Raw genomic sequence first — 26,711 nt, 5'->3', positions numbered from 1 at the left:
ACCACATATTGATGCATTATGCTAAAGACACAAATGAAAACAAACATCCTTTCTTAAAATTCATTTATTTTTAATTAGTTTTATGAACTTATTACAGTTTCAGTTAGGTTTTGTTTTTTATGCACGCTCTTGATCTAATTTTTATATCAGTTAACAAAAAGGCTTTTTAATTCTAGTTGTCATGTAATTAGTTTTAGTTAATTATAATAATCTTGCCTTGGGTGTTTTAATATGAAATTAAGTCTCAGTCTTTAGTTAAAGGTGACAGCTACAATTTTAATTCCTCCCGGCCAGTAAGTGGCGCCAACTCTTGAATTTTACCTTTGCCAGGTCCACCATACTTTTACCTCACCTGCCTACCAGGAAAGCAAGAACCTCCGTGTGGCGTCTGCGCTCCTTTGCTTCCTTAAGTCAGCACAGTGCTCAAAAGCTTGACATTTTTTTTGCTCTATCCAATGATCTACTGCAATCTGGCAACACCTGAGCTCCATCTCACATAACTTAAAGCTACTATTCCCATTTCCCTCACCTGCCTGCTGTGGTCCTTAATGCTTTAGCTTCACTAATGATCTCCAACGCACCACTGAATCCTCCATAGAACATCCAGATTTATAAGTTACATGCAGAATGAGCCCATTTACGTTTATGGTAAATTCTCAAGACATTTTTCAGAATAAAAGGGACAGATTAAATTTCTAAGTCATGCCTTTAAGATTCTTATTTTTGGGAAAAGTCTGCTTTTAGTTTTTCGCTTTAAATGCAGATGAAATACACAAACGCTTGTGGTTAAAAAAGGACACAATAGGGAAATCTTTAAGGGTCGTGATTAAATCTTTATTTAAGGCACTGTTTTGGAGAGTATTTAGGATTCAGTGTTTAATGCCTCTCAACAGTTTTATAATTAAATGCCTCTTTAGTAGTTTTAATTTAGGGGGGATTGTTGAGAAAAAACGTCTTGTAAATATTGTAGCCGAGCCCTGTCCAGTCATATGTTCGGTCATTATAACCACTATCCATCCTCCCTAAAACAATTCATTTATGGTAAGCACTTAACATCAACCTTCTTTTAAATATTTATCTGTCTTTGTTCTAATAACCCTGTAATTATTACTGCATGATGCGGGTGATAGCTGAGGATGCTTCCTCTGTGCAGCTGAGTTTGCCTTGCAGCACCTTAAAGCTAAAGAGTGCTGAGTGCAGCGGCTCACAGTGTCACCTTGAACGGCCACGACTGGCTGCAGCTCTGACAGACTTTCTGCCATGCTGCCGCATCGATTCTGAAACAAGCACGAGGAAAAGATTGTTTATCACCCAGACTGCAATAATCCCTCATACTGATTTACAAGCAGCTGTGACCTCTTCAGTCGTTGAAATAAATTATTTTGAGACACAGTCTTTTCACTATTCTGTTTTTGTTTAAAGAAGTCAGCTTGATCTAAACCTAGTATTGTTACATTAAGCTGCTGTTATTTTTCATTATATATATTAGGGAGTATATATTTATATATGATAACTGAACTCCTCTTATTAATTTAAGTTGTTCTGTCTCTCTGTCTGCTGTAGCTGGATGATAAAGTGCAGATTGGCAGCCTGGTTCCTGCAGGAAGCCCAGTCATCTCAGTGACCCTGGAGGGAAGAGGCCTTAAAGGAGGAGGTGAAATTGTAAAATCTGCAATGAAACATTCATTTTATTAGCACAGCCTAAAAATTCTGATGCATTACAGGGAGATTTGGACAAACAACACCTCCACTGGTGGAGTTTTTGAAGGATATTCTCAGAAGATACCCAGAAGGGGGGCAGATTCTGAAGGTAAGTGTGTTTGACTTCTTGAGTTACTGCTGATTATTTCCACCACCCTGTACTTTTATTGAAATATCTGGATAAAATTATGTAAAAAAAAATACATCAATAAAAACCTTTTTTTTTGTTTTTGCTATACAGAAATCTTAAACCGAAAAAAAGCATAACAAAACCTTAACCAGAAATATGTTCAGCTGGGATAAAAGGACCAAATTTATTCAATAAACATCCACAGCCTGCTGTTAATACTTTAGTGCAACCACAAATGACCCATTTTCCATTTCAAACAGGCCCCCTGCATCACAGACCCTCCACCATACTTTACAGATTATACATGGGGGATTTTATTTCACATAGCTGTTTTTTATTTCTCACCAGAATCACCTGAACAGTCTGTTCAGTCAGGAGTCATACCCAAAATCTAAAAATCCGAAATCTGTATAGGGGATCATAGGAACTTTGTGGGCCTAAACAAACTGCATAATCAAAAACAGGAGCTCTGACATGAGCAGATCTATAAAATACTGCCTGGTCTTTTTCCCATACCCTATAATCTTCCATAATATCTCTCCATCACAATCTTCACCCTAGCTGTCTAAATGCATTCAGTCTTCCTGATATCAGATTATGCCTGTTAACATATTACTATGATTGGATGGCTGTTGAAGGATCAGGCAGTTGTGCTGCTCTGCTCACAACAGGAACATTTGTGTTGCTGATGTCTTTGCTCTGTATGTTATCACTTCCTGACTTACCCTTTCATTTAATGCTTGTTATGGCTCTACCACCTATGGAGGCCTAACAGCGGGGGCTCCGCTTTGATTCCCCATTCCTGGCCAGGTCTCCCTTTTAAAAGGAAAAGCAAAAGAGCAAAATGTTCGTCTCAACCGAATTCCTGGTTACCTGCAGGTTAAATAAACAGGCAACTAAAATAAAATTCCCTTTCATTTGTCAGCAAATTATTTCAGCTGTTTCTGTGGCATTTAGCAAACTTGCAAAATACAAACACATTTGTTTCATTTGAAATAGTGGAACAGAAGTTATGTCCAGTATGCCTCTCAGTTATTTTAAGCGTATTTATCTCTGCTCTTGCTATAAATGCACAGATTTAGATTAGTGGCAACTCTCTTGCAGCCATTTTCTTAACTGAAAATTACCATATTGAAAAGTTAGGCTGTGAAACAACATCTTGAGATTTTAACTTCTCACAGAGCACTTTTATTTGAATTACTTTCAAACTATTAAGGTTATGTTTAAATGGGGCTGAATTTAAATTTGGGCTTTTTACTCTTCTGATCCTTATTTCAAATGAGTACAAATAAAATACTAATCAATGATTATTGATCTTAACTGGTTCGAAAGGTTATATCAAATAAGTACAATTTTTTACAAGCTCATGTCCACAAAGTGTTCCATACAAGCAATTTCATGTACACGGTGGTGGCAGCATCATGCCAGTCAGAGTGGATTGACTGGACTGGATTGAAATGATAATGAATTAAATACAGGGCAGTCTTGTTGAAAAAAAACAACAAATAACCCTAGAGGCAACAAAAGACTTGAGATTGGATCAAAGGTTCACCTTGTAGAGCCTGAAGGTAAAGCCAGGCTGCTTTGGTGAAAAATGTGTTAATTGTTAGATGTAACACAGTCAATGTTCTGAACTTGGATTGGGAATCTCTGGCCAGATTTTAGTTTCTAGATGCGAACGCACCATAAGAACTTGCTGCTGTTTTTGAAGCCAAAGTTGCCTCTACAGGACATCAACCTCGGGGGCTGAATACAAATATACAGGTTACTTTTCATAAAACATCTTAAATATCCTAGAGAATTTGTCTCCTGTTTTACAATTATACACTGCTGCTGTTTCACCACATAAAAAACCCCCAATTGAATACAAAAAATGTACAGTGCAACAAAGTGACATGCTATTTAATTACATTAGTTATTAATGAACGCTCCTCAAACAGCTCTGTCTGCTAATTTAGATACTTCTTCTATTTGAAACTACACTGTTTTTTTGGGGGATTTGTACTGAAATAGATGGCCAGTCTTAAACAGAAAGAAAGAACATTGTTATTGTTGGGCTTTGGTTTTTCTCCCGCAGGCTTAATTGTAAAATATAGTAACATTAACTAAATTAAGGCTTGATGTCCTAAATGGAGCCATCTACTCTAATTATCTGAGTTTTTTATCTTTTTTTTTTACTGCAGGGCTTTTTAGATAAAAGCATTGCTGAATAAATTGATAAGTTCACCTCATTTCTCTGTGATGATCCTTTATTTAATAATACTCGCCGTCGATCTGCTTCATTTGAAGGAGCTGATTCAGAATGCAGAGGATGCTGGAGCCACAGAAGTGAAGTTCTTATACGATGAGACAGAATACGGAGTGGAGTCCCTGTGGTCGCCAGACATGGCGCAGCATCAAGGTTAGCAATTATTAGATACATGAACAGGGCAGCGGAGCAATCATCTGGATTTCTCTTTAACATCTGATTTCCTATATCCTATCAACATTTTTTCTCCTTTGCTGTTTTATTATTTTAAAGTTTTTGTGGCTAATCCACTTCAGTGATCTCACCTTAAACTAATAACATGAATTTTTATTACTGTTAAAGTAAAGAATTGCAAACTACAGCCACACAATCTCCTGAACTGGTTGATGCTTTGGCCTGCAGGGCCTGCGCTGTATGTCTACAACGACGCTGTGTTCACGATGGAGGACTGGAACGGGATTCAGGAAATTGCAAGAAGCAGAAAAAGAGATGATCCACTAAAAGTTGGACGATTTGGCATTGGCTTCAATTCTGTCTATCATATTACAGGTGAGAGTTTTCCTTTATACGAAAATACTTATGTACAATTATGAGTGGGCGATATATTATATACATATATATATATATATATATATGTATATAATATACTCGATGTATCTCTAGTTTTCCCACTAACAATAGACAGTGACGACATTAAGCCGTCTGCATCTATTTCACTGAGTTTTATTTTTCCCACATACTTTGAATGCATCATAAACATCTCCTCCAAACAGGGTTCTTTTCTGCGCGGCATGCATGCACACTACAGCAACCGGCAAACAAAATATGGCTACAGCAGGTGATTCAGCTAAGCAATATACGGCAATGGTTTGAATTTCATGCTGAGTTGATCAAAAGGCACTAATTTGTAAGACCTGCCGCAAAAACCTTTGCTGCAAAAGGTAGGAGTACAAATGTATTCCACCACCTAAAAAGTCATCCGCTGCAAAATGAAGAATGTTGTAAACCCCGCACACCAATTAAAACGTTAAATAAATCAGCTGTGAAACCGATGACGTTGGTCTCGTCGTTTGATAAAGCGATCCCATATGAGAGAAAAAGGAAGAGATGGAGGGAAATCACAGATGCTATTTATTACGTTATTTAAATGTTTTTTAGATGCTCTAATACCTGTGATGTGATGTGATCTTGTTCAGAGGTTTTGCAGGCATTCTCTAAACTTGGCAATGTTCTCAAATTTACAACTTTTTGTGCTTTAAAATTCCCAGCATGTAAAGATCAGTGCAAATAATTTGGAGATGCTCTGTCAATGTTCTAATTTTTGGACAGTATTTCCACTTTTGTTTTTGTAATTTTAGGTCAATTTTTTTTTTTTTTATCTGCATTTATTTTTATCATGCACAAAAGAGCCCTTGTTTATTTTGCATTTTATTTAGTGTTAGTGTTTTTCTTTTTCTTTGTTTCTTGTTTTGTTGCTGGGATCTTGTAAAAGGTCCAATACTGACACCCAAAGCCATAATGTTCCGGAATTATAAGTGAAAAGCTTGAATACAAATTGTCTCTCTACTGAATTGAGAGTTTAATAAAAAATAAACTTGCCTTGCTTTCTGTCTCAGTATGTTGTTTATTCTCTTTTTCAGATGTTCCAAGTATATTCAGTGGAGACCAGATCGCCATGCTGGACCCCCATCAGACCCTCTTTGGGGTGAACGAGTCTGGCCAGTGTTGGAACTTGAAGACAGACATTAAGGAGATCACAGAGCGGAGTGATCAGTTTGCACCTTACACTGGGATATTTGGGATTTCTGAGAAAACCATCTGCGATGGCAGCTTTCCAGGAACTCTGTTCCGCTTCCCGCTTCGTGTGAAACCTTCCCTGCTCAGCGGGAACATTTACAACAAAGAGAAGGTTCTGGAGCTGTTTGAATCCTTCAAAGCTGATGCAGACACTGTGCTGCTCTTCCTAAAGAGTGTCCAGAAGATCTCGTTACATGTGCGAGAGTGTGACGGCACAGAACGAGTGTTGTTCCAGGTTACAGCAACAGAGAACCCTGATGATAAACTTGAAAAGCCAAATGCACTGAAGACACTGTGTCACGCTGTGGACAGCTACGGCAATGGGGTTCCTAGCTCCATCATCACATGTGTCACCTACCAGCTTCACATAGAGACTCAGGATGAAACATCTAAAGAGACTCAGAGGACCACATGGTTGGTTTGTAATGGAGTCGGAGGCAGAGGGATGTGTGCTGAGTTGGACTCCCTGGCAGACGATTTGAAGTTCATGCCAACTATCGGCATTGCCTTGCCTCTAACTGTGATAAGTAAAGAGGACAGAGGTGCCACATCTGGTTTCTCAGGACGAGCTTTCTGCTTTCTCCCTCTTCCACCAGGCGAGGAGAGTGAGATGGGGCTTCCGGTTCACGTGAGCGGCTTCTTCGGCCTCACTGACAACCGCAGGAGCATCAAGTGGAGAGAAGTGGACCAGTGGAGGGATCCAGCGGCCTTATGGAATGAGCTGCTTATAATAACAGTCATCCCTAATGCATATTTCACTCTTATAGTCGAGGCTATAAAGAGGGTGCAGACAAAAAAGGACCAAGACTTTCCTTTGTCCCCAACAGGGACGTATAGGGCATGGCCAGACCCCAAACAGGTGAAATCCCGTTGGATGCCTATTCTCCAACCGCTCTTCAATGAACTGCTTCAGCAGCAAATCATCTACTCCCTCAGTGAAAGCTGGATCAGAGTTGAACAGGCTGTTTTCTCAGAGCTGGACACAGATGATGACATTTCAGAGGCGGTCATCAACTACCTACAAAGCTCAGGAATACAGGTAGCAAAGGTCCCTGCTGCAGTGGAGTTTGTTTTGGCCTCCTACATGTCAGAGTCCACTGAGGTGAAGAAGGTTACTCCTTCTTTACTGCGGCAGACAATCAGGAAGTACAAACACAAAGGTCCCTCACAGGAGAAGCTGCTGCTGCTGGAGTTTGCTCTCAGTGATGCCAATTACAGTGATCTTATCGGACTCGAGCTTCTCCCACTTCAGGATGAGACATTCACCTCATTTTCATCATCTGTCAGTGAAAAAGACACCATTTACATTGCATCTGAGGCCTTCCCCAGGTAAGCTTCAGAATGAGAATCTAACTGTGTCAATTTCTCTTTGTTTGAAAGGTTTCTGAGTAAGAAGGGCAAAATGTGTATTTTGCTAGGAAAGTAGATTTCCCCATATTATCTAACCACTAATGAATCAGTGTTTATCTTATTTTATTTTTTATATAGTTTTAATGACTATTAGTGATAGTTATAGACTTATTAATTGTACCTCCATCCTGATTTCTTAAAGACCCATAAACTTTTTTGTCTTTTCTGGCATTAAATCAGACTAAACTTTTCCTGTTTTACCTCATTTTTAGTGCAAAACAAGATGAGCTATTTTTCAAATCTTTCTTCAAACTCAGAAAAGTTTGCACACATCTTTTTAGTATGTACATCTTAAAGACTTGGATCAACACCTTGCGGAAAGTTTGTCCCCATTCTGGCTCAACTATGCCAGGTTTGTAGACTGTGTTTCTCATACACAGCTCTTCAGCTCTGTCCATTAATTTCCTCTGATGTGTTCAGGGCTTGTTATGGCCACAGAAAATATAAACTTTGTTGCCATTAAGCTACTTTATCGCTAATCTGGCAGCTAATTCAGAAGACCTACGGATACCTGAGCCTCACCTTCATGGCTGATGTATCATGACTTTAATCAACATCTTCTTACTTGTTTCCTCATAATGTCATTTGTTTTGTTAAGCGGGCTAATCCATCTAGTGCAACATAAACCCTCAAAATGGTGCAGGCACCCCCATACTTCCCAGCTGGGAAGGTATTCCTTACGTAACGATTATCTTTGTGACATAAATTTCAATGTAATGGTTTATATCAGCTTCAGTCTCCATCTAAAGTTCACAGTTCTTTTTCCAGAAAGGTCTCATGTGCCCAAAATATTTAAAGGTATACTAATCTTGGTATATGTTTGGTTCATAGTTCTGGCATTCAGCAAATATGAAGCGATAGGGATAATTCTGACAGGACTAAACCAGTGAAGGTTTAATATAAGTGAGAAAAAACATAGTTAGTATTTGTTTATCGTTTGTATGAACCTAGAAACCAGGGAAGATTTCACCTGAAATTTTAAAAGTGGTACTTATTGCTCCTGCTGATCTCACTACTTTTTATGTACTTCCCTTTGCTTTATTCCAAGGTCTCTCTATCCAGGACTTGAGCATCGATTCTTACTGGAAACTGTGAAGCCCTCAGTGATGGACAGTTTAAAGAACGCTGCCAAAAGCAGAGGTAGCTAAACATTTTAATGTTTATCTTACAATCCATCTGTATAACAGATAGTAAATATTCTCTATGTTTTTATCTATCCATCCTTAATCCAACAATGGTTGGTTTATTGTAGATTTACAGCTTTGTACTCAGTTTCAGACTGTTCTATGGTGACTGTGTGATTTAGTTAGTTATAGCCTTGATATTTATTTGCACTTTTTAATCTTACTCAGCAGCATTGCCAAATGATGCATTACATTTGCTACACTGATGCTAAATAATTTAGGAAGAGATTAAGGTGAAGGAAATAGAGAGTAAGCATTATGCATGGAGAGTTTTTGGCTCAGGGTATACTAAAGTTTTTGAAAAGTTATCCATATAAAATCTAATGATGTGTTAAGGAAGCTCTTGCTGTGACTTGAGCCATTCAGCTGGTTGAAAAAAGGCTTCTGGCAAACTACTTAACCAACAAATATCAACTTTTTATGCATCTGCCAGTGTTACTTTTAATTGTAAAGAACAGCAAAGAGAGAAAATGTTCTACACAATAGGTATTTTAAAACCACAGCAGAATTTAATAGATGTTAAGTGGGCATCTATCCTATACTTCTTGCTCACATTACAATCAAAATAATCATTATTTTTATAAGTTTTACTATAATATAGTTATCAATATGCTACACTATAAACAATCTAGAAATAAGTAAATTTTTTTTAATCAAAAGTATTTACCCTTCATTTTAGTAGGTAAATGAGATGATTTGCCTATGGAATTAGTATTTTTACTCTTGAAATAATATATTTAGATAAAATGCACTTGACACAATTGTGTTTTCTTATTTTAAATGTAAATTGTCTTGTCCCATTGGCAGAATGTCTCTTTTACCTTCTCAATTCAAGGACAAACGCACTTATTTTAAGAAAAAGTTACTTATCTATATTTCAATTTTTTCCAGTGTACATTGATTTACCAACGATAGGAACACTCGTTAGTTCTCAGTTAAAGAAAGGGGAATAAATAATTTCAACTGTAAACATAGAAAGAATATTATAAGAGAAAAAACATTACACTAGTGTAGTCCCTCTATTCTTTCTTTTTTAATTTTAAATCATTTTTTCATTGTTGCTTTCACTTTGTAAGCTTTTAGATTGATCTCTCTACTGTTGTTGAGTTTAATACTGACATAATTCCCAGATAGAGTTTATTGTTTGTTTTTTTCTAGTGAAAGAGTTATGTTCATTTTCCAATCATTTTTCATTTAAATTACAGTACAGCAGTTTCTTTGGGGATGTTCGGGTAGGTATTACTAAGTCTGACAAATTTCTTTTTTAATATTAACTAAACTAATGTCTGGGAGAGAAATAAACAACAACTCACATGAATCGTTTTTGTTGAGCTTTTTTATTCACTCTAAACGTTTTTATTAAAATTTGACCCACCTTGGCCTGATCTAATAAAGGTTTAAATGCATGGAAACAGGTGCAAACTTGATAGAGCATGCAAAACTGATCAACTAACCAACCCGAGCCATTTAGTGCATTTTCTATCATGAATATGGGTTTGAAAATATGATAGTTGAAATGTGTAATGTACAGAAAGCTACATAAACAAATGTAGGTACCTACTCGCTGGAAAGAGATTAATTAATCCTGAAACAAACTGCAGTTGCAGTTTCTACGTCTATAATTAAATATTTTGAAAGTTGCAAAATTTAAGTTGCATGTAAAAATATTTGCAGTCATTGTGGTAAGAAGGAGACATGCAAAAACAGACTACAGAGAGAGAATCAGCTTTGGGAGCGTTTGCATAATTGGTTGTAAATTGAAAAAGTAGAGACATACCGGCTATCTTTCAATTTTATTTTTGGAAAAACCCCTTGTTATACAGTGTTTTTGTCTGATTGGAGGACTGATTCTATTATACCATTACAGTAAGAGTCATCTCCCAGAGTACTCATTTGAGTGTTCTCTCAAGCTGTACCGCGGTAATTGTAGGGGGATGGGCGATGTTGCGTTTGCTTGCACTTGTCTAATCATACTAATTATCACAATTATCAGATCAAGAAAGATTGTCTGTCATTGTGTCCCTGGACAAGACACATCAGCTATATTGCCTACTGATGGTGGTCGGAGGGCCCAGTGGTCCCTCTGTATGGCAGCTTTCCTTTTTTCATTGAGCCTCAGGATAGCTGTGGCTACAATGCAGCTTGCCACCATCAGTGTGTAAGTGAATCTCTGAATCTTGTCTGAAGCTTTATGAAGCCTGCTGACTTAATTAAAAAGGTGATATAGAGGGCATACGCTGTGTGATTTTTTTCAATCGTTGCACGCAGCTACAGCTCACACTGTACGATGAAAACCACTGGGTTTCGTCGTACAGTGTGAGTTCACACCTCACAATATATTTTCTCACACTGTGCGACCCGACCCCTGATGCGATCTACCTGCTCACACTGTACGTTTAAAAACCAGCTCCCCAGTGAACGCCTCTTGGACTCATTTATCTGGAAGCCAAACAAGTAGAAGAGGAATATGAAGCTCACGGGTGAAATGCAGTTGTGCAATTTTGTGCTGAAAGCCCTAAAAAGAAAAGGCAATGACATATTTAGACCAAGACATGGCTGAGCAAAAGTGGCTACTACAGTCTGTCAATTTTACATAAAGAACTTCATTTTACGCGAACCCCCGCCATGCTTCGGGGTTTTATCTGAGAGGAAGAAGAAGAATCTTGTTTGCAATTTTCCCAAGACGCCTAACTGAATTTAAAACATGTTTGATTTTTCTCCCTACCTCACGATTCCTGATCGGGAGGTGGTCATGAGAGGCTGATCGCCCCTCATTACCCCTTGCACACTACATGACGCAGGATGCACGATCAAGCTGAAAGTTGGCCCGATCAAAAAATTCTCACACAACTGGAAAGGTGGCCCGAAAAGGGCAAAAAATCGTACAGTGTATGCCGGCTTAAGGGTGATCATTGATAAGAGATCCTTAAATATGTCTTCTACTTGTCATTATACAGATGTTAAATGTTTTTTTTGTTGTTGTTTTTGTTTTGGAGACCCCCTTTTTTAGAACAAATTTTTCCTCTACTAAACAAAAGCAAACAGCTTTGCAACTGGGTTGTCTGAAATCAAAAAAACGATCCTCAATGGTTGCTGCAGTTGGAAAATGTCAAATGCCATATGCTACGTTGGTGTTTGTGCCTCCAAGTCATTCAGTTATTTCATTTTCACAAACAAAGAAGGTCCTTTCTCTTCTCGTTTGCTGGCATCTTCTCCACATTGCAATCATACCTGCTATGTGTAGGCAGCGCTGGTAAAATTTGTGTCTGCCTTTAAGATGCACAAGATGGAGTAACACATGAAAAAAATGTTATAATGAATTTAGTTCATCCACAACAGTTTTGCTCCTGTTATCAATTGTGCTTGCAACCTTAGTAGATCACATGCAACATGCCCACTTGCTTGCACAAGTGATTTAGTTTATTTGGGTTCCTGGTAGTTTAGAACCTTTGGGTACAATTTCAGTATTATTTGATTTAAAAATTAATGGTATTATTTTCATATTGTAAGTCTGTTTGAGCTGCAGACTTTGCTGCCTGTATATTAGGACAGCATAAGAATGACCTCCAGAATAACAGGATGCTGATATAAGGATAATTGTATAAGCTTGTTTTCGTGGCTTATATAAAGTATATCATTGCAGAACATTCTTAAATGTTATGTATGCTTATTTTGATAATAAAAAATATCTAGGCGGGTTTCAAGTGTTGTTTTTAGAAATTAACTAGTTCACTATGTTTAGAAAAAAATTACTGTAAAAAAAACACGATTAGGCTTAGATCAGAATAAAAAGAAAAACAAAGTTAAAGATAAACAATTGTCAGAATTACTTAATCTTGTTGAAGAACATTACATCATCTAAACTAATATGTGAGACTTAACACAGTTTTGTTATCATCAACAGGAAGACCGTGTACTCAGCTACAAGTGTTGAACCCAGAACGATCAGCACGACTCATCAAGGAGATCCTTTCCACAGCTTGGCCAACAAGGGACTTCAGTGTAGACTGGGAACCTGGAAACAAAGAGCTAAAACATCCCACAGTTTTATGGTTAAAAATGATTTGGAAGCATCTCTATATCAATTTTCCAGATGACTTAAACACCTTTGAAGACATGCCTTTGATCCCTCTTGTGCCCCTTGAGGAAAGCATGAGTACAGCTAAGCTTCTTCGTCTCAAGACCCCCTCATCTATAATTCATGTGGATGAAGAAGAGGCACCAGTTTCTAAGATCCTCCTTGACATTCTGGAAAAGCTTGGAGGTGTTGTCATAAAAAAGCTGGACTCATGTTTGCAGCACCCCCAGCTTAAGTTCTACATCCACCCTTGCTCTCCGAGTATGATTTTGCAAGTTCTACATAGACTACCAACACAGCGGTTGTCCAGCCAAGTCTCATCTCTAACTGCAGAAGAGAAAATTGTGCTCAGGAAATTTCTTGCAGGACTCTCAGACATCACAGAAAAAGAAAAATATACAATCCTTGATCTCCCTATCTTTGAAAAAGTGGGGGTTCAAACTGAGGGTACCTCAGCATTCACAACAGTGAGAGGAGCGAAAGCACTACATCACAGAGCCAAGTATCCCCCAGATGTGAAACTGTCAGAAAATCTTGTGGCTTGCCATGATGAGGAATCAATTCGTCTCATCAAAATGCTCAACGTAGAACAAGTTAAAACAACAGACTGTCTGAAGATGATTATTAAGGACATTGACAAGGGATTCTACTCCAAAGTTGAAACTACCAAGATCATGCTTTGGGCTCTCAAACATTTGGGATTTTTAAAGAATGAAAACCCATCTGTAATTGGATGGCTGTCTGCTCTTAAATTCATAGAGTTGCCCTGTGGAAGGTCTGTAAAAGCCTCAGATGTTTTTGACCCTGAACTAGAAATTTTACAGCATTTGTTCTACAAGGAGGAGAAGATACGGTTTCCCACAAGTACATTTACAAAATCTTCGGATATTCTCCATTCACTTCGGCAACTGGGGCTTAGAAATGAGGTGCAGATCAGTGAAAAAGATGTTATCAAGGTGGCAAAAAAGATAGAGGAGTTGCAAAGCAATGTTGATCCTGAATGGGACTTGATAATCAAAAAGGCAAAAACACTCCTTCAAATTCTCAATAAACAAACCAAGTTGATAAAGTCAACAGATATCCAGGCATCACTGCTACAACTTAAATGGGTACCTGTTTGTAAAGAAAGACCTCTGACTTACCCGAAATCCCTTGCTTGGGTTGGAGACACTCACAACATCTGCTCTTTGTCTGAGATGTGTGAGTTATCCCATGCAGTACTGGTGGGATCTTCAGTAGCACTGGTTGAACACACCTCTGCAGGTTTGAAGAGGGCCCTGAAACTCACAATAGAGCCACAAGTGGATCAAGTATTACAGCACTTGAAAGCTGTGAATGACTGGCATAAATCTCAAGCATTCACCACAGAGGATTGGTACCATTTTCAACAGATTCTGTTTGAGATTTATGGATTCATGCAAGCTCACCTTGAGGATGCAAGAGAAGCAATGAAATCCTTACCTTTTGACTGGGTGTGGACTGGAAAGACATTCTCATCACCAGGCCAAACCGTCTTAAAACACCTCCCTGATCTAGACCTACAGCCTTTTCTCTATTCTCTGCCAAAAACAATGAGAAAATTTCACAAGCTTTTTAAGTTTTGTGGCTCAGTTGAAGAGGTTATACCAAAACACGTGTTTGATGTCATTGCCACAATCCAAAAAAGATGTGAAGGAGAGATTAGCAAGGAGGAAAGTAAACACAATATTCTTCTCTTGATCAACATTCTCAGATGGCTATACAACAATCAGATCCCAGTGGACACCAACATGCAAGTGCCTATTCTTTGCTACAAAAACCCAAGCAAGTTAGCAATGAAACCCATCCACGAATGCACCTACTGTGACATTAAGGTTGAGGATTTAAATGACTTACTCGAAGATTCTTCAGAACCAATTATATTAATCCATGATGACATCCCAATGAAAACTGCTGAATGGCTAAAGGTGCCATGCTTGAGCACAAGGTTGATCAACCCAGAGAATCTTGGCTTTGAACAATCAGGCCAACAAGAACCCCTAACAGTGAGAATAAAGAATATCTTGGAAGAATATCCATCTGTGGCAGACATTTTTAAGGAGCTCCTCCAGAATGCTGACGACGCCAGTGCAACAGAGTGCAGTTTTCTTATCGACATGAGGAAAAACAATGATATTCGCGAAAACCTACTTGACCCTGGAATGATCATTTGCCATGGGCCTTCTCTGTGGTCTTTTAACAATGCTGTATTTACAGACACAGACTTCTTGAACATCACAAGGCTTGGTGGGTCAGTGAAGAGATGTGAAGCAGACAAAGTTGGCAAGTTTGGCTTGGGTTTCAACTCAGTTTATCACATTACTGATATCCCTATCATAATGAGTAGGGAGTTTATGATCATGTTTGATCCGAATATCAATCACATCAGCAAACACATCCGAGACAGATCCAATCCTGGAATCAAAATCAATTGGAGCAAACAACAAAAAAGGCTGAGGAAATTCCCAAATCAGTTCAAACCTTTCATTAATGTTTTTAACTGCCAGCTGCCGTTAGCTCAAGACTCTCCATACAAGTACAACGGTACTCTTTTCAGACTTCCATTTAGAACAGAACAGGAGGCCTCAACAAGTGAAATCAGTAGTCTGTACTACAACACCACCGATATCTATTCCCTTGTTGATGAGTTCAGCATATGTGGTCATAGGTTCATTCTATTCACTCAGCATGTTGGATGTATGGTCTTGAAATATCTGAAGTTTGAGGAACCAAACCCAGCAGCAGCACAGGATGTAGTGGCCATTAACAAAAGTGTGTGGTCAAGCAAATCCTCATATGGACCCTTAAGCATCCTCAAATCTGCAGCAAAGCTCATGAAGAAAGTAGCAAGCACCAACAAGATTCCTGCTGATATTCCTAAGTCTGGCTGCATCATTCGTGTTATAGTGGAGGAGTTTCACAATGTGTTCAAACGTATTGTAGACCTCCACTCTCCTCTGTTCCGAGGTCCAGAGGAAGATCCCAACCAGTACTTTGAGATGGCAGCTAAAGGTGTCCAAACACGACGACTGACAGATGAGATGCCGCAAAAGGCAGTTGATGTTACTAACTGGCTAATCTGTTCATGCATGGATGTGAGTGAAGCCCTCAAGTTTTCCCTCAGTGACAGTGGAAAAAGACTTGGACTGGTGCCTTGTGGGGGGGTTGCTGTTCTGCTCTCAGAGGAAGAGAATCGGAAATGGACTGTTAAGACAAATGCTAACCCAATCGGGGAGGTGTTTTGTTACTTACCTCTCAGAATCAAAACAGGCCTGCCAGTTCATATTAATGGCTGCTTCGCTGTCACGTCCAACCGCAAAGAGATCTGGAAAACTGACACCAAAGGACAGTGGAACTCTGTGTTCATGAGGCACGTCATTGTCCAGGCCTACTTAGCAGCACTCTCAATGCTGCGTTCACTTGCTGAAAGTGGAGAACTGCTTGAGTACAGCTACTATGCAGCATGGCCAGATCCGAGCCAGGTACATGATGACTTTGTGCTGATTAGCCAGGGTGTTTATCAAGAAATAGCCAAAGGAGGTGACAGCGATCAGGCCAAGGTTTTCTCAGATGGAAAGACATGGGTGTCAATCAAATATGTCAGATTCCTTGATGACACCTTACTCTGTAGGCCAGATATTGGCCCTGCTGCTTTCAAGATCTTCTTAAAATACCTGAGGAGGAGTGGCTCGCAAAACCTCTGTGCAGTTGAGCTCCCTGACTGGGTAAAGGAGGGATTTGATGATGCTGGATGTAGGGGCAAGTTAATGGAAAACACCCTGACAGAGAGGCAATTCTTTTCCGAAGTCTTTTTCCCTCACATTCAGGAAATTGACAAAGAGCTCAGAGATCCCCTGATGCATTATGTCCTAAATGAGAAGTTGGAAGACTTTGAAACAATTCTAAGAGTCACTCCTTGTATACCTTGCTCTGGCCCCAAAAAGGAACTAGTTTTACCTTCAAAACTTATCCATCCAGAGGGAAGAGTTGCTAAACTCTACAGTGCTGACGATGGAAGATTTCCTGAGGGTACTTCCAAAGACTATGTCAATCCAGTCTGTTTAGTTAAACTGGTGCAGCTCGGCATGGTAAAAGATGATCTTTGCTGGGAGGATCTCACTGAGCGTGCTCATTCTGTCATTGAGCTAAATGAAAATGATCACACAGCTGCTTGCTTTCGCAGCAGTATCCTTCTAAGTCTCATCGATGAAAAACTTAGGATGAGAGATCCAGGAACAGCTGAGTACTTGGAGAATCTACAAGACATTAAGTTCCTTCCATTTCTAACAAGACCTGCAGGGTTCTCTTTACCTTGGCATGGGAACAGCTTTTCCCCAACCACACTGTTCTCTCCAAGAGAGCTCTACACAACTGAACATCAGGACACAGTGTGCCTGATGAAGCCAATACTAAATGAGAGTTCACCATCATTCAAAGGTTGTGGTGCAATGTCGTTGGCTGTAAAAGATGGTCTTGGCCTAATAAGGAAGCCCCCAGTTCAGCTTGTCATCAGTCAACTAAAGGAACTTTCTCAGTCTTTTGATGGCGTCACTTTGTATCAGGAAAATATTACAAATGCCTGTTACAAATATCTTCATGAGGAAATGTTACAGGATGAAAGTGTAAAAGGTCAAATAGGTGAAGAACTGAAAGCATTTAACTCAATTTTGGTGGAGAACACATATGTAAACCCTTCCAAAGTTGCTTTTCATTTGAATTTTGATGCAGCTCCCCATCTTTATCAGCTTCCAAACAAATACAGAAACAGTTGTCGTGAGCTCTTCGAAAATGTTGGAGTGCAGCCTAGTTTTACAGTTGGAGATTTCTCTGCTGTTCTTGAAACTGTGAGGCAAGAGTGTGGAAGAAAAACACTAACAGAGGAAAACTTCCAGTTGTGTCGCAGAATAATTAGTGAAGGAATCTGGAGCTTAATTCGAGACAAAAAACAAGAGTTTTGCCAAGCAAATTACGGAGGGAATCTGTTACCAGACTGCAATTTTACACTGCAACCATCTAAATCACTATGTTACAATGACTGCCCTTGGATCAAAGTCAGGGATTCATCTGTGAAGTACTGTCATGCTGACATTCCAAGAGAGGTTGCTGTGAAACTTGGAACAATCCCAAAACGTCATAAAGCCCTGGAGAGATATGCCTCAAATGTCTGCTTCAACCCACTCGGCAGTGAGTTTGGACAGAAAGAAAAGCTCACAAGCAGGATTAAAAGCATCCTCAATGCCTATCCATCAGAGAAAGAAATGCTTAAAGAGCTGCTTCAAAATGCAGATGATGCTAAAGCCACAGAAATCTACTTTGTATTTGATCCGAGGAGACACCCTACAGACAGAATATTTGACGATAAATGGATCCCAATGCAGGGCCCTGCACTCTGCGTATACAATAATCAACCATTCACAGAAGATGATGTTCGAGGTATTCAGAACCTTGGAAGAGGAACAAAAGAGGCCAATCCAGGCAAAACTGGTCAATATGGCATTGGATTCAATTCTGTCTATCACATAACTGACTGCCCCTCCTTCATCTCAAACAACGATATTCTTTGCATCTTTGATCCACATGCACAGTATGCACCAGGAGCTACATCTGTTAGTCCTGGAAGAATGTTCAGAGACCTGGACTCTGATTTCAGATCCCAGTTTTCGGATGTTTTGAATCTGTACTTGGGGGCTCATTTCAGGCTAGAGCGGAGCACGATGTTCAGGTTTCCTATCCGATCTCCAGAGATGGCAAAGACATCAGAGATCAGTTCTGTTCCTGCATCTGACAGAATGGTGCAAAATCTCTTAGATAAGCTGAAAACAGATGGTGCAGAGCTCCTTATGTTTCTTAACCATATGGAGAAAATATCAGTTTGTGAAATAGATGATGCATCTGGTGAACTTAAAGTGCTCTATTCTGTCACAGCTAAAATAACAGATGGTGATCGACTCAAACGCAAACAATTTCATGCCTCTGTCATTGACAGTGTGACCAAAAAGAAGCAGCTAGCTGCTATTCCAGTCCAACAGATAACCTACTCAATGGAAATAGAGGACACTGATGGACATATGACCTCATGGATGATCTGCAACAGATCTGGCTTCCCAGACATTGAAACTATCTCAAAAAGTGTGGTATCAGCACACAAAAATGAAGACATAACTCTGTTTCCACGTGGAGGCGTGGCAGCATGTGTAAGCCACAACTACAAAAAACCACACAGAGCCTTCTGCTTCTTGCCTCTCTCACTTGAAACTGGCTTGCCTTTTCATGTCAATGGGCATTTTGCTCTTGACTCAGCTAGAAGAAACCTATGGAGAGATGACAATGGAGTAGGGGTACGGAGTGACTGGAATAACAATTTGATGACATCCCTCATAGCCCCCGCATATGTCGAACTGCTGATTCAGCTGAAGCGTCGATACTTTCCAGGTCCTGATCCCACCATTACTATACTACAAGGAACACCTCTTCATGTTGTTAAAGACACACTGAGGAAATACCTATTTTTCTTCCCAGCCAACAGACTTGAAATTCAGCCAGACTGGTACTGCTTGGTTAAAGCAGTATACAACAGTATACATGCTGATCTAAAGCGATTGCTTCCTGTTGTAAGAGCAGCCCAGATGGACAACTCTGAAATGCACTCTGTAATCTACATCTCATGGGTGAATACATCCACTGCAAGCAAAGGCAGAGCCTTCTTTGACAATCTGCTTCAGGATGAGCTTCAACACTTGAAAAACACAGAGTACAACTTAACATCAAGAAAGTCTGTGGCTGAAAATGTGTACAGAGTGAAAACATTGCTTCTTGACATTGGCTTCAACCTAGTCCACAGCTGTGATGAAACAGCAAATCTCTACCTTTGTCTGGAGGATTCAGGGATTCCAGTCACTTATGTAACACCCAGTGATGTTCGCCACTTTTTGCAAACCTTCTTATCACCTGACACATCCTGCCATGTTGGAAAACTCCCCTGCCGCCTCCCACAGTCTACCTTCAAGCTGGTTCATAACCTAAAGCTACTGGTTGACTACTGTTTCAAAGACATAGAAGTGGATGATATCAAAATTGATGGCTTGCCTCTGTTAATAACAATGGACAATATGCTTCAAGTGTTTGACTCTAAGAGACCAAAGTTTTTGACCACTCACCATGAACTTATACCATCAAGGAAGGATATGTTTATGAATACATTGTACATGAGGTACAGCGACATCCTTTTCAAAGCAGGAGTTGCAAAACCCTTTGACATCAGCAGCTTTAGTGATTTGCTAGGGTCTGTTCTACCAAGAGAATATCGAACAAAGATCCCTGTAAAATGGAAAGATACCTTTCCCAGTGAATCCTGGTTAAAGAACGTGTGGAGTTTCATTGGTGAAAATGTGGCTGTTAAGGAGGAGCAGATGGACATCAAACCTAGCTTTGAAATGGTGCTTGACATTTTGAAAGACTGGGCTTTGATACCTGGAATCAAATTCATGGCAAGAGAGAGGATTGTTGTCCCAGATCATGATACACTCCTACCTCTTAGCCTAATAAACATTGCCATATTTCCACAGGGCCAAAATGACAAAGTCTTTCACACTCTAATGAAAGCAGGATGCATCCAGCTTGCAGTGAACAAAATTTGTGTCAAGGAGAATCAAGTCATACCTTCTTTGGCACAACACACAGCCAACATTGAAAACCCATCAAGTATTCTGCAAGCTCTGGAGTACATTATTCAGACATCTTCATTTAAAACAGCAAACCTCACTGACAAGGACTTTGAAGCTCTTCTGTTATATTTTAACTGCAACCTACCTAACCTTTCTCAACAAGATGTCCAGATCTTGAAACTGCTCCCATGTTTTAAGTCAGTCAGTGGAAGATACATCAGCATTGCTAACTATAGTGCAAACTATGTCCTTGAAAAAAACATACCAAATGCAGACATTGATAAATGGGCTCAAACACCTTCATTTGCCTTTCTTGCTGACAGCCAGCAGCTTAAGGAGCTGTATGCTTTCCTTGGCTGCATGTCAATCAATGACCTTGAAATTTACCTTCACCATCTCCTGCCAAAGTTTGATAGCCTCTCCTATGATGCTAAAGTTGAGCACATAGTCTATTTGAAGGAGAGACTTATGTCAATGGAAGAAGGTTGCAAAACAAAGGATCAACTTTATGAGAAATTAGAGGGGCTGTTGTTCATTCATGACCACTCAAACAGACTCAGACAAACCAAATATTTCTATGATCAGACTGTGAAGGTGTTTGAAGTGATGTTACCTGCAAAGTCATTCATACCAAGTGATTTTTTTAAGAAAGTAGAGCAAGTGACAAAACCTAAGAATGGCGCCCTGTCATTGACCTCGTGGATAACCTTTCTGAGAAATATTGGTTTGAAACATGAGGTCTCACAGCAACAGATTCTTCAGTTTGCAAAAGAGGTCAGCATAAAGGCACAGACTGAAAGTTGGACCAAAGAAAAAGTTCAAACCATTGTTGATGTACTTTTGAATCATATCTTCAATGAACGGACAGACCTCTTTCAGGGTACCTTTCTGAAGGAACTGTCAATGATTCCATTTCTCTGCCCTGAAAGAGCTCCCAAAGAGCTCATCAAGCTTCATGGTCAGTATCAAGAGATGAGTGGTACACTTCCTCTCATTCGTTTTAGTGGGTCTCAAGTAAACCCAAAGTTCAAACAAACAGATATTATACACTTGCTTTGGACATCTTGCCCAATCCTACCTGAGAAAGCCACACCTTCATGTATAAAGGAACAGGATGAAAGTACTCTCAGTGGGCAGGAGCAGCTTGATCAAGTGCTGAATATGTTGGGTGTCAACTTGGACCCACCTCTGGAGAAAGTCATAAGCAACTGCAAGAACATCTGTAACATATCTAACCCAGATGATGAAATGGTGAAAACTAGAAACAAAGTTTTGAGGTCCACCTATGAATTCCTCAGTGCAGACAAACGAGATTTCCGTTACCTGCTTCGCGGGGTGATGTTTGTCATGGTTGAAGATGGCTGGAAATTACTCAAACCTGAGGAAGTGGTAATCAATTTAGACAATGAATCTGACTTTAAGCCCTACTTGTATAAACTGCCTTTGGAACTTGGAACTTTTCATCAACTGTTCAAACTTCTTGGCACAGAGGATGTTGTGTCAACTAAACAATACATTGAGGTGCTGTGGAGAATTTACAGGAGTTCAGAGGGAAAGCAGCTAGACCCAAACGAAATGAGAACTGTCAAAAGAGTGGTCTCAGGATTATTTAAATCACTTCACAATGATCCAGTGGAAATTCGCAAAGATCTTGAGAGTCTCAGAGATTTAATATTTTATCTGCCAAGCCATGATGGAAGACTTGCAAAATCCAATACCCTTGTGTTTGATGATGCCCCACACTATAAAAGCAGAATTCAGGGTAATGTTGGGGTTCAGATGCTTGTGGACATGAGTCAATGTTATCTGGGGAAAGACCATGCTTTTCATACAAAGCTTATCATGCTACTTCCTCAGAAGCTAAGACCTAGACTATTGAGCAGCATTCTTGAAGAGCAGCTTGACGAGGATTCTCCAAAAATGTGTCAGTTCGGAGCGCTTTGCTCTCTGCAAGGCCGACTTCAGCTTTTGCTGTCCTCAGAGCAGTTCATCACTGGTTTGATTAGGATAATGAAGCATGAGAATGATAGTGCATACCTTGTCAATGAAGAAAAAGCCATACGTCTGTGCAAAGCGCTTTGTGAGGGACTGAAAGTGTCCTGTTTTGAAAAACTACAGACAACTTTAAGAGTGAAAGGATGCAGTCCCATCCTACACAGTCGCAGTGAAACTCTTGCTTTCCTAAAGAGATATGGGACATCTGTGATTCATCTCTATATCCAGCATTCAGACAGCAAAGATATAAACTTTCTTCTGGCACTGGCTATGACACTGAAGTCTGCTACAGACAACTTGATCTCAGACACATCCTATCTGATTGCAATGCTGGGCTGTAATGACATCTACAGAATCACAGAGAAACTAGACAATCTTGGTGTCAAGTATGACTCAACAGAACCATCAAAACTTGAACTACCCCTCCCTGGAACCCCAATACCATCTGAAATACACCACACATTGCTCATGGATCCAATGAATGTTTTTTATCCAGGGGAATATGTGGGCTACCTTGTTGACTCTGAGGGTGGAGACATATATGGTGCCTATCAGCCCACCTATACATATGCTATCATCGTTCAAGAAGTAGAAAGAGAGGAGGAAGAAAACACTAGTTTCCTTGGAAAATGCTTCCAGATTGATATTGGTTACAGCGAGTACAAAATAGTAAGTTCCCTTGACTTGTACAAGTTTTCAAGACAAGATGAAAGCACCCATATCCGAGATAGTAATTCCCCACAAACCCCTACAAGCCCAGAAAGTCGATCTTCTGGCTTACGCATGATTCCTCCTCTGTTCTCTGGTAAAGAAAACCTAAGACCACCTCCTCAGAAACAGTCTCCCAAAAAGATTAAACTTCACACGTTGCCTGAGATTCTGAAAGAGGTTACCTTAGTCATCGAACAAGCCTGGAAGCTTCCAGAGACAGAGAGAAAAAAGATAATCCGTCGATTGTATCTTAAATGGCATCCAGACAAAAATGCTGAGAACCTTGACATCGCAACTGAAGTCTTCAAGCACCTACAAAATGAGATCAATCGGATGGAGAAACAGTCTTTGACTGATCAGCAAAATGCAGACAGAGCTTCCAGGAGAACCTTCTCCACATCATCAACCCGCTTCCAATCAGACAAGTTCTCATTTCAAAGGTTTTATTCATCCTGGAACCAGGAAGCAACCAGTCACAAGACAGAAAGACAACAGTTCAGGGAACATTACACTAACTATGCAGGGTCCTCACATTCCCACCGTTTCTTTGTACCCCCAACCTTCAAGACAGTTGGAAACCCTGTTGAGGCCCGCAGGTGGTTGAGGCAAGCCAGAGCCAACTACTCTGCTGCTCGCAATGATCTTCATAAAAATGCTAATGAGTGGGTTTGTTTCAAGTGCTACTTGGCTACAAAGCTTGCCCTAATAGCTGCTGACTACGCAGTCAGAGGAAAATCTGACAAAGATGTTAAGCCAACTGCTCTGGCTCAGAAAGTCGAAGAGTACAACTCCCAGTTAAAAGGTCTTGCAAGTGATGTTCAGATCTTAGAAGGATATGGTGTGGACAGCCTGAGAACCCGTTACCCCGATCTTCTGCCATTTCCACAGATCCCAAATGACAGATACACATCAGAGGTGGCAATGAGGGTGATGGAATGTACTGCAAGAATTATTATAAAACTCGAAACATTTGTGCAGCAAAAAATTTGCTAGATGTATATTCTCAGTGGAATCAAGAACTCATATGGCTGTATGCAAAAGAGATCGCAAAGATTCCCCTGGCACTTTTTACTACATATGCAGTTTCTGTCTGTGAAAGCGGGACAGTGGCCCATGCACAGTAAATAAACACATGGCTTTCATAACATGTTGGCCTACATAAGTGCATAGGCTGTACATAGATATGCCTCAGCAATATGTTTTGTTTACCAAAGTCCCCACACTAACTATATTTGCTTTGTTAGTTTTAAAGATATGCAGCTTTTTGACTTTATCTTTTATAAAAACAAAAGTATATATTTTCTTGCTAGAGAAAACAAATTGAGTCATAAAAGATGCGCTTGTCAAAAAATATAAACCCTCTTAAATACAGTCACTGCTTTCTCGCAGCGTGCCCTTCTTTAATAGAGTTACAAGTCCAGAAATTACAGTCATGTTTGTAAATGTTCTGTTTTTGTACTTTTTTTCATATAATTTCTGTAAAAGTTGTACATTTCCTGTAACATAGCCAGTCACTTGTTTATGGACTAAGCACTTTTTTGAATTTCACCTGCATTTACACTTATGTAGCATCAGTGTCCTTGGAAACTTTGGAGAATCTAACTGTGAAAAGAAACACTTTATATTAATTTAATTAGTCTTTTTTTAATCACTGAAATGTATTACATCTGTGAACTTCCTGTACATTTTTCTGAATATGGAAAGCAAACACCTAATCATTTTGTTGCTGTGTAAGAGAGCCATATGAATTAGGAGTTATGCCGTGGGCCCAAATGCAATGTGTTACATTTTTTATTTTCAACCATGTCCATATGTTTTTGTTGTGAAAACTTGTCTTGTTTCAATAACATAACGGCACAAGTTTGCTCTGCTTGTGTTTATTAGCTGATTTAATGATCTGATTTGACTTTTATCTGATTTTAAAAATACACTCACACTGACCACATACTTTGTAAGTCATTTGCAATGAAATACGACCTAGAATATGGTAATCTGTTGTATTATTTTATTTCCAATGTCAGGAAACTCTTGTTATATTATGTCATTGAATGAACATTGAGTATCAAACATGCTGATGTGCACTGTGCCACAGTGAGGCCTAATAAATTCCCCTTAAACAAAGATGTTCCTGCTTCCTCAGCCTAGTTCCTTCTTTACTACCAGCACTATTTGGAAAGCACTTAATGTGGCGACCACTCACACTTCTGCCATGTCTTGAGTGCCCTGACTGATATGAGGTATTTTCGGATTGAGCCCTGGACTTGGCATGATGCATGAACATTCGTTCATGTCCCACCTCTGGCTGTACCCTTACGGTTGCTCCTGCTAGGGAAAGTTAACCTCTACCCCATTTCCAATTTTTTTAGCCTTTCTTTCAGGATTTTCCTTGTTAAATGTTGTTCATCTTCCAACTAACTCAGACCAGTTTCACTGTCACAATAAAAAATAGTTTCACAGCATAATGGTGCCACTGATATGTTTTATGATGTCAATGCTTGTTCAGGTTAAAATCAAAAGCTAGTTTTGCGTGTTTATCAAAATGTTTTGCTTTGGTCCTCTGACCAGAGGACCTTCTTCTGCTTATTCGATATTTACATGGCTTGTGGAAAGTTTAAATCAGGTTTATTCATTACACTCCTCATTAAAAAACTAGATTTTTAAATAATATGACTAGTGTCTCACTTCCTAACAAAGTTACAATGGGCTGGAGGCTGCTTCTCTTATTATCACTCTTCTTGCCCGGCCTGTCGGTGTGCAAGGATAGCCTGTCCTGGTAGGTTGAGCAGTGCTTAATGAGACATTGAAAGTTTCAGATATTTTGTTATATAATTCTTCTTTAAATTTCCTCTCAACTTTTCCTGGCCAGTCTGCTGTGCGCTTAAAATTTATGACACAGTTTGTTCTCAATCTAACAAAATTGAGGTCTCATCAAATCATCTGCATTTACACCAAGATGAAGTCACACAAAGTGATGTTCCACTTGTTAATTATGTGATGTATCACACACAGCCAGTTACACATTTTATTTAGGGTGATCATAGTTAGGAGGCTAATTTTCCCTGTTTTCAATGATTGAGATTGCTACGTTATAAAATGGGAAAAAAAGGAAAGGTGTGTGGAGGGCGATGAACTTTATCTACTGAAGATATTTAAAAAACAATGGTTTTCAGAAAGAAGACAAAGCAAAAGATCAGGTGTTTGGAATTCCCAATGCTGGAGAGCCACTACCACAGTCTAGACTTGAGTGAATTTGTATGTGGAATGTGTAAAAGAAGGATTTGTGGAGGAAAGATTATGGTGATGACAAGGAGGCACTCCAACCTCAAATATTTTGAGCTTATTACAACAGATAAACCATCAGAATATCAAAAGGAAAAAGCCTAGTAACCAAAGGGAGGGTTTAACTGCTTTAATGTCAATAAATCTTCATTTCCTTGACTGATTTTTGAAATTGCAAAATTTGAAACAAATGTTTAATCAGATTTTTCTCTTTTCAAAATGTATGCTATCTTACAGTGTTTATGTTAAGACATATGTTTACCTCATTTTCAATCAGAAATCAACTTATTGGTTGCATAATTTTAATTCATGATTTTGGCCTCAACTTTATGTCTCTCTTTAAACAGAAACTTATTTATGTAACTTCAGGTCCTCACCAGCAGAGGGCATCCCTGATCACAGCCATCCAGCAGTATGACAGACCATATTTCTGTTGTTCCTTTGTTTACCACTAAATCAAATGTAAAAAAGAAAGTGTCATCGGATCCAAATGAGG

The 26,711-nt window shown here is 39.4% G+C and overlaps 1 protein-coding gene across 2 annotated transcripts in view; it reads left to right on the top strand.

Annotated features, from left to right (window-relative positions):
* Positions 1 to 25,057, top strand: part of sacs (sacsin molecular chaperone) — a 30,002-nt gene extending 4,945 nt beyond the window's left edge. The window contains exons 4-11 of one of the 2 annotated variants that reach the window (XM_038285795.1): positions 1,564 to 1,654; positions 1,725 to 1,810; positions 4,121 to 4,232; positions 4,482 to 4,628; positions 5,720 to 7,205; positions 8,335 to 8,426; positions 9,676 to 9,702; positions 12,375 to 25,057. In XM_038285795.1, the coding sequence (XP_038141723.1) occupies positions 1,564 to 1,654; positions 1,725 to 1,810; positions 4,121 to 4,232; positions 4,482 to 4,628; positions 5,720 to 7,205; positions 8,335 to 8,426; positions 9,676 to 9,702; positions 12,375 to 23,929 (13,596 nt within the window). In that variant the 3' untranslated portion in view covers positions 23,930 to 25,057. The remainder of the gene's footprint in view (positions 1 to 1,563; positions 1,655 to 1,724; positions 1,811 to 4,120; positions 4,233 to 4,481; positions 4,629 to 5,719; positions 7,206 to 8,334; positions 8,427 to 9,675; positions 9,703 to 12,374) is intronic. The other variant, XM_038285796.1, reaches the window with a different exon arrangement.
* The last annotated feature ends 1,654 nt before the right edge of the window (positions 25,058 to 26,711 follow it).

Source organism: Cyprinodon tularosa, unplaced genomic scaffold (genome assembly GCF_016077235.1).
Source record: "Cyprinodon tularosa strain WSP-4 unplaced genomic scaffold, ASM1607723v1 ctg215, whole genome shotgun sequence".
Classification (NCBI taxonomy): Eukaryota; Metazoa; Chordata; class Actinopteri; order Cyprinodontiformes; family Cyprinodontidae; genus Cyprinodon; species Cyprinodon tularosa.
The sequence above is the reverse complement of the archived record's forward strand: the minus strand, read 5'-3'. Positions and strand labels throughout refer to the sequence as shown.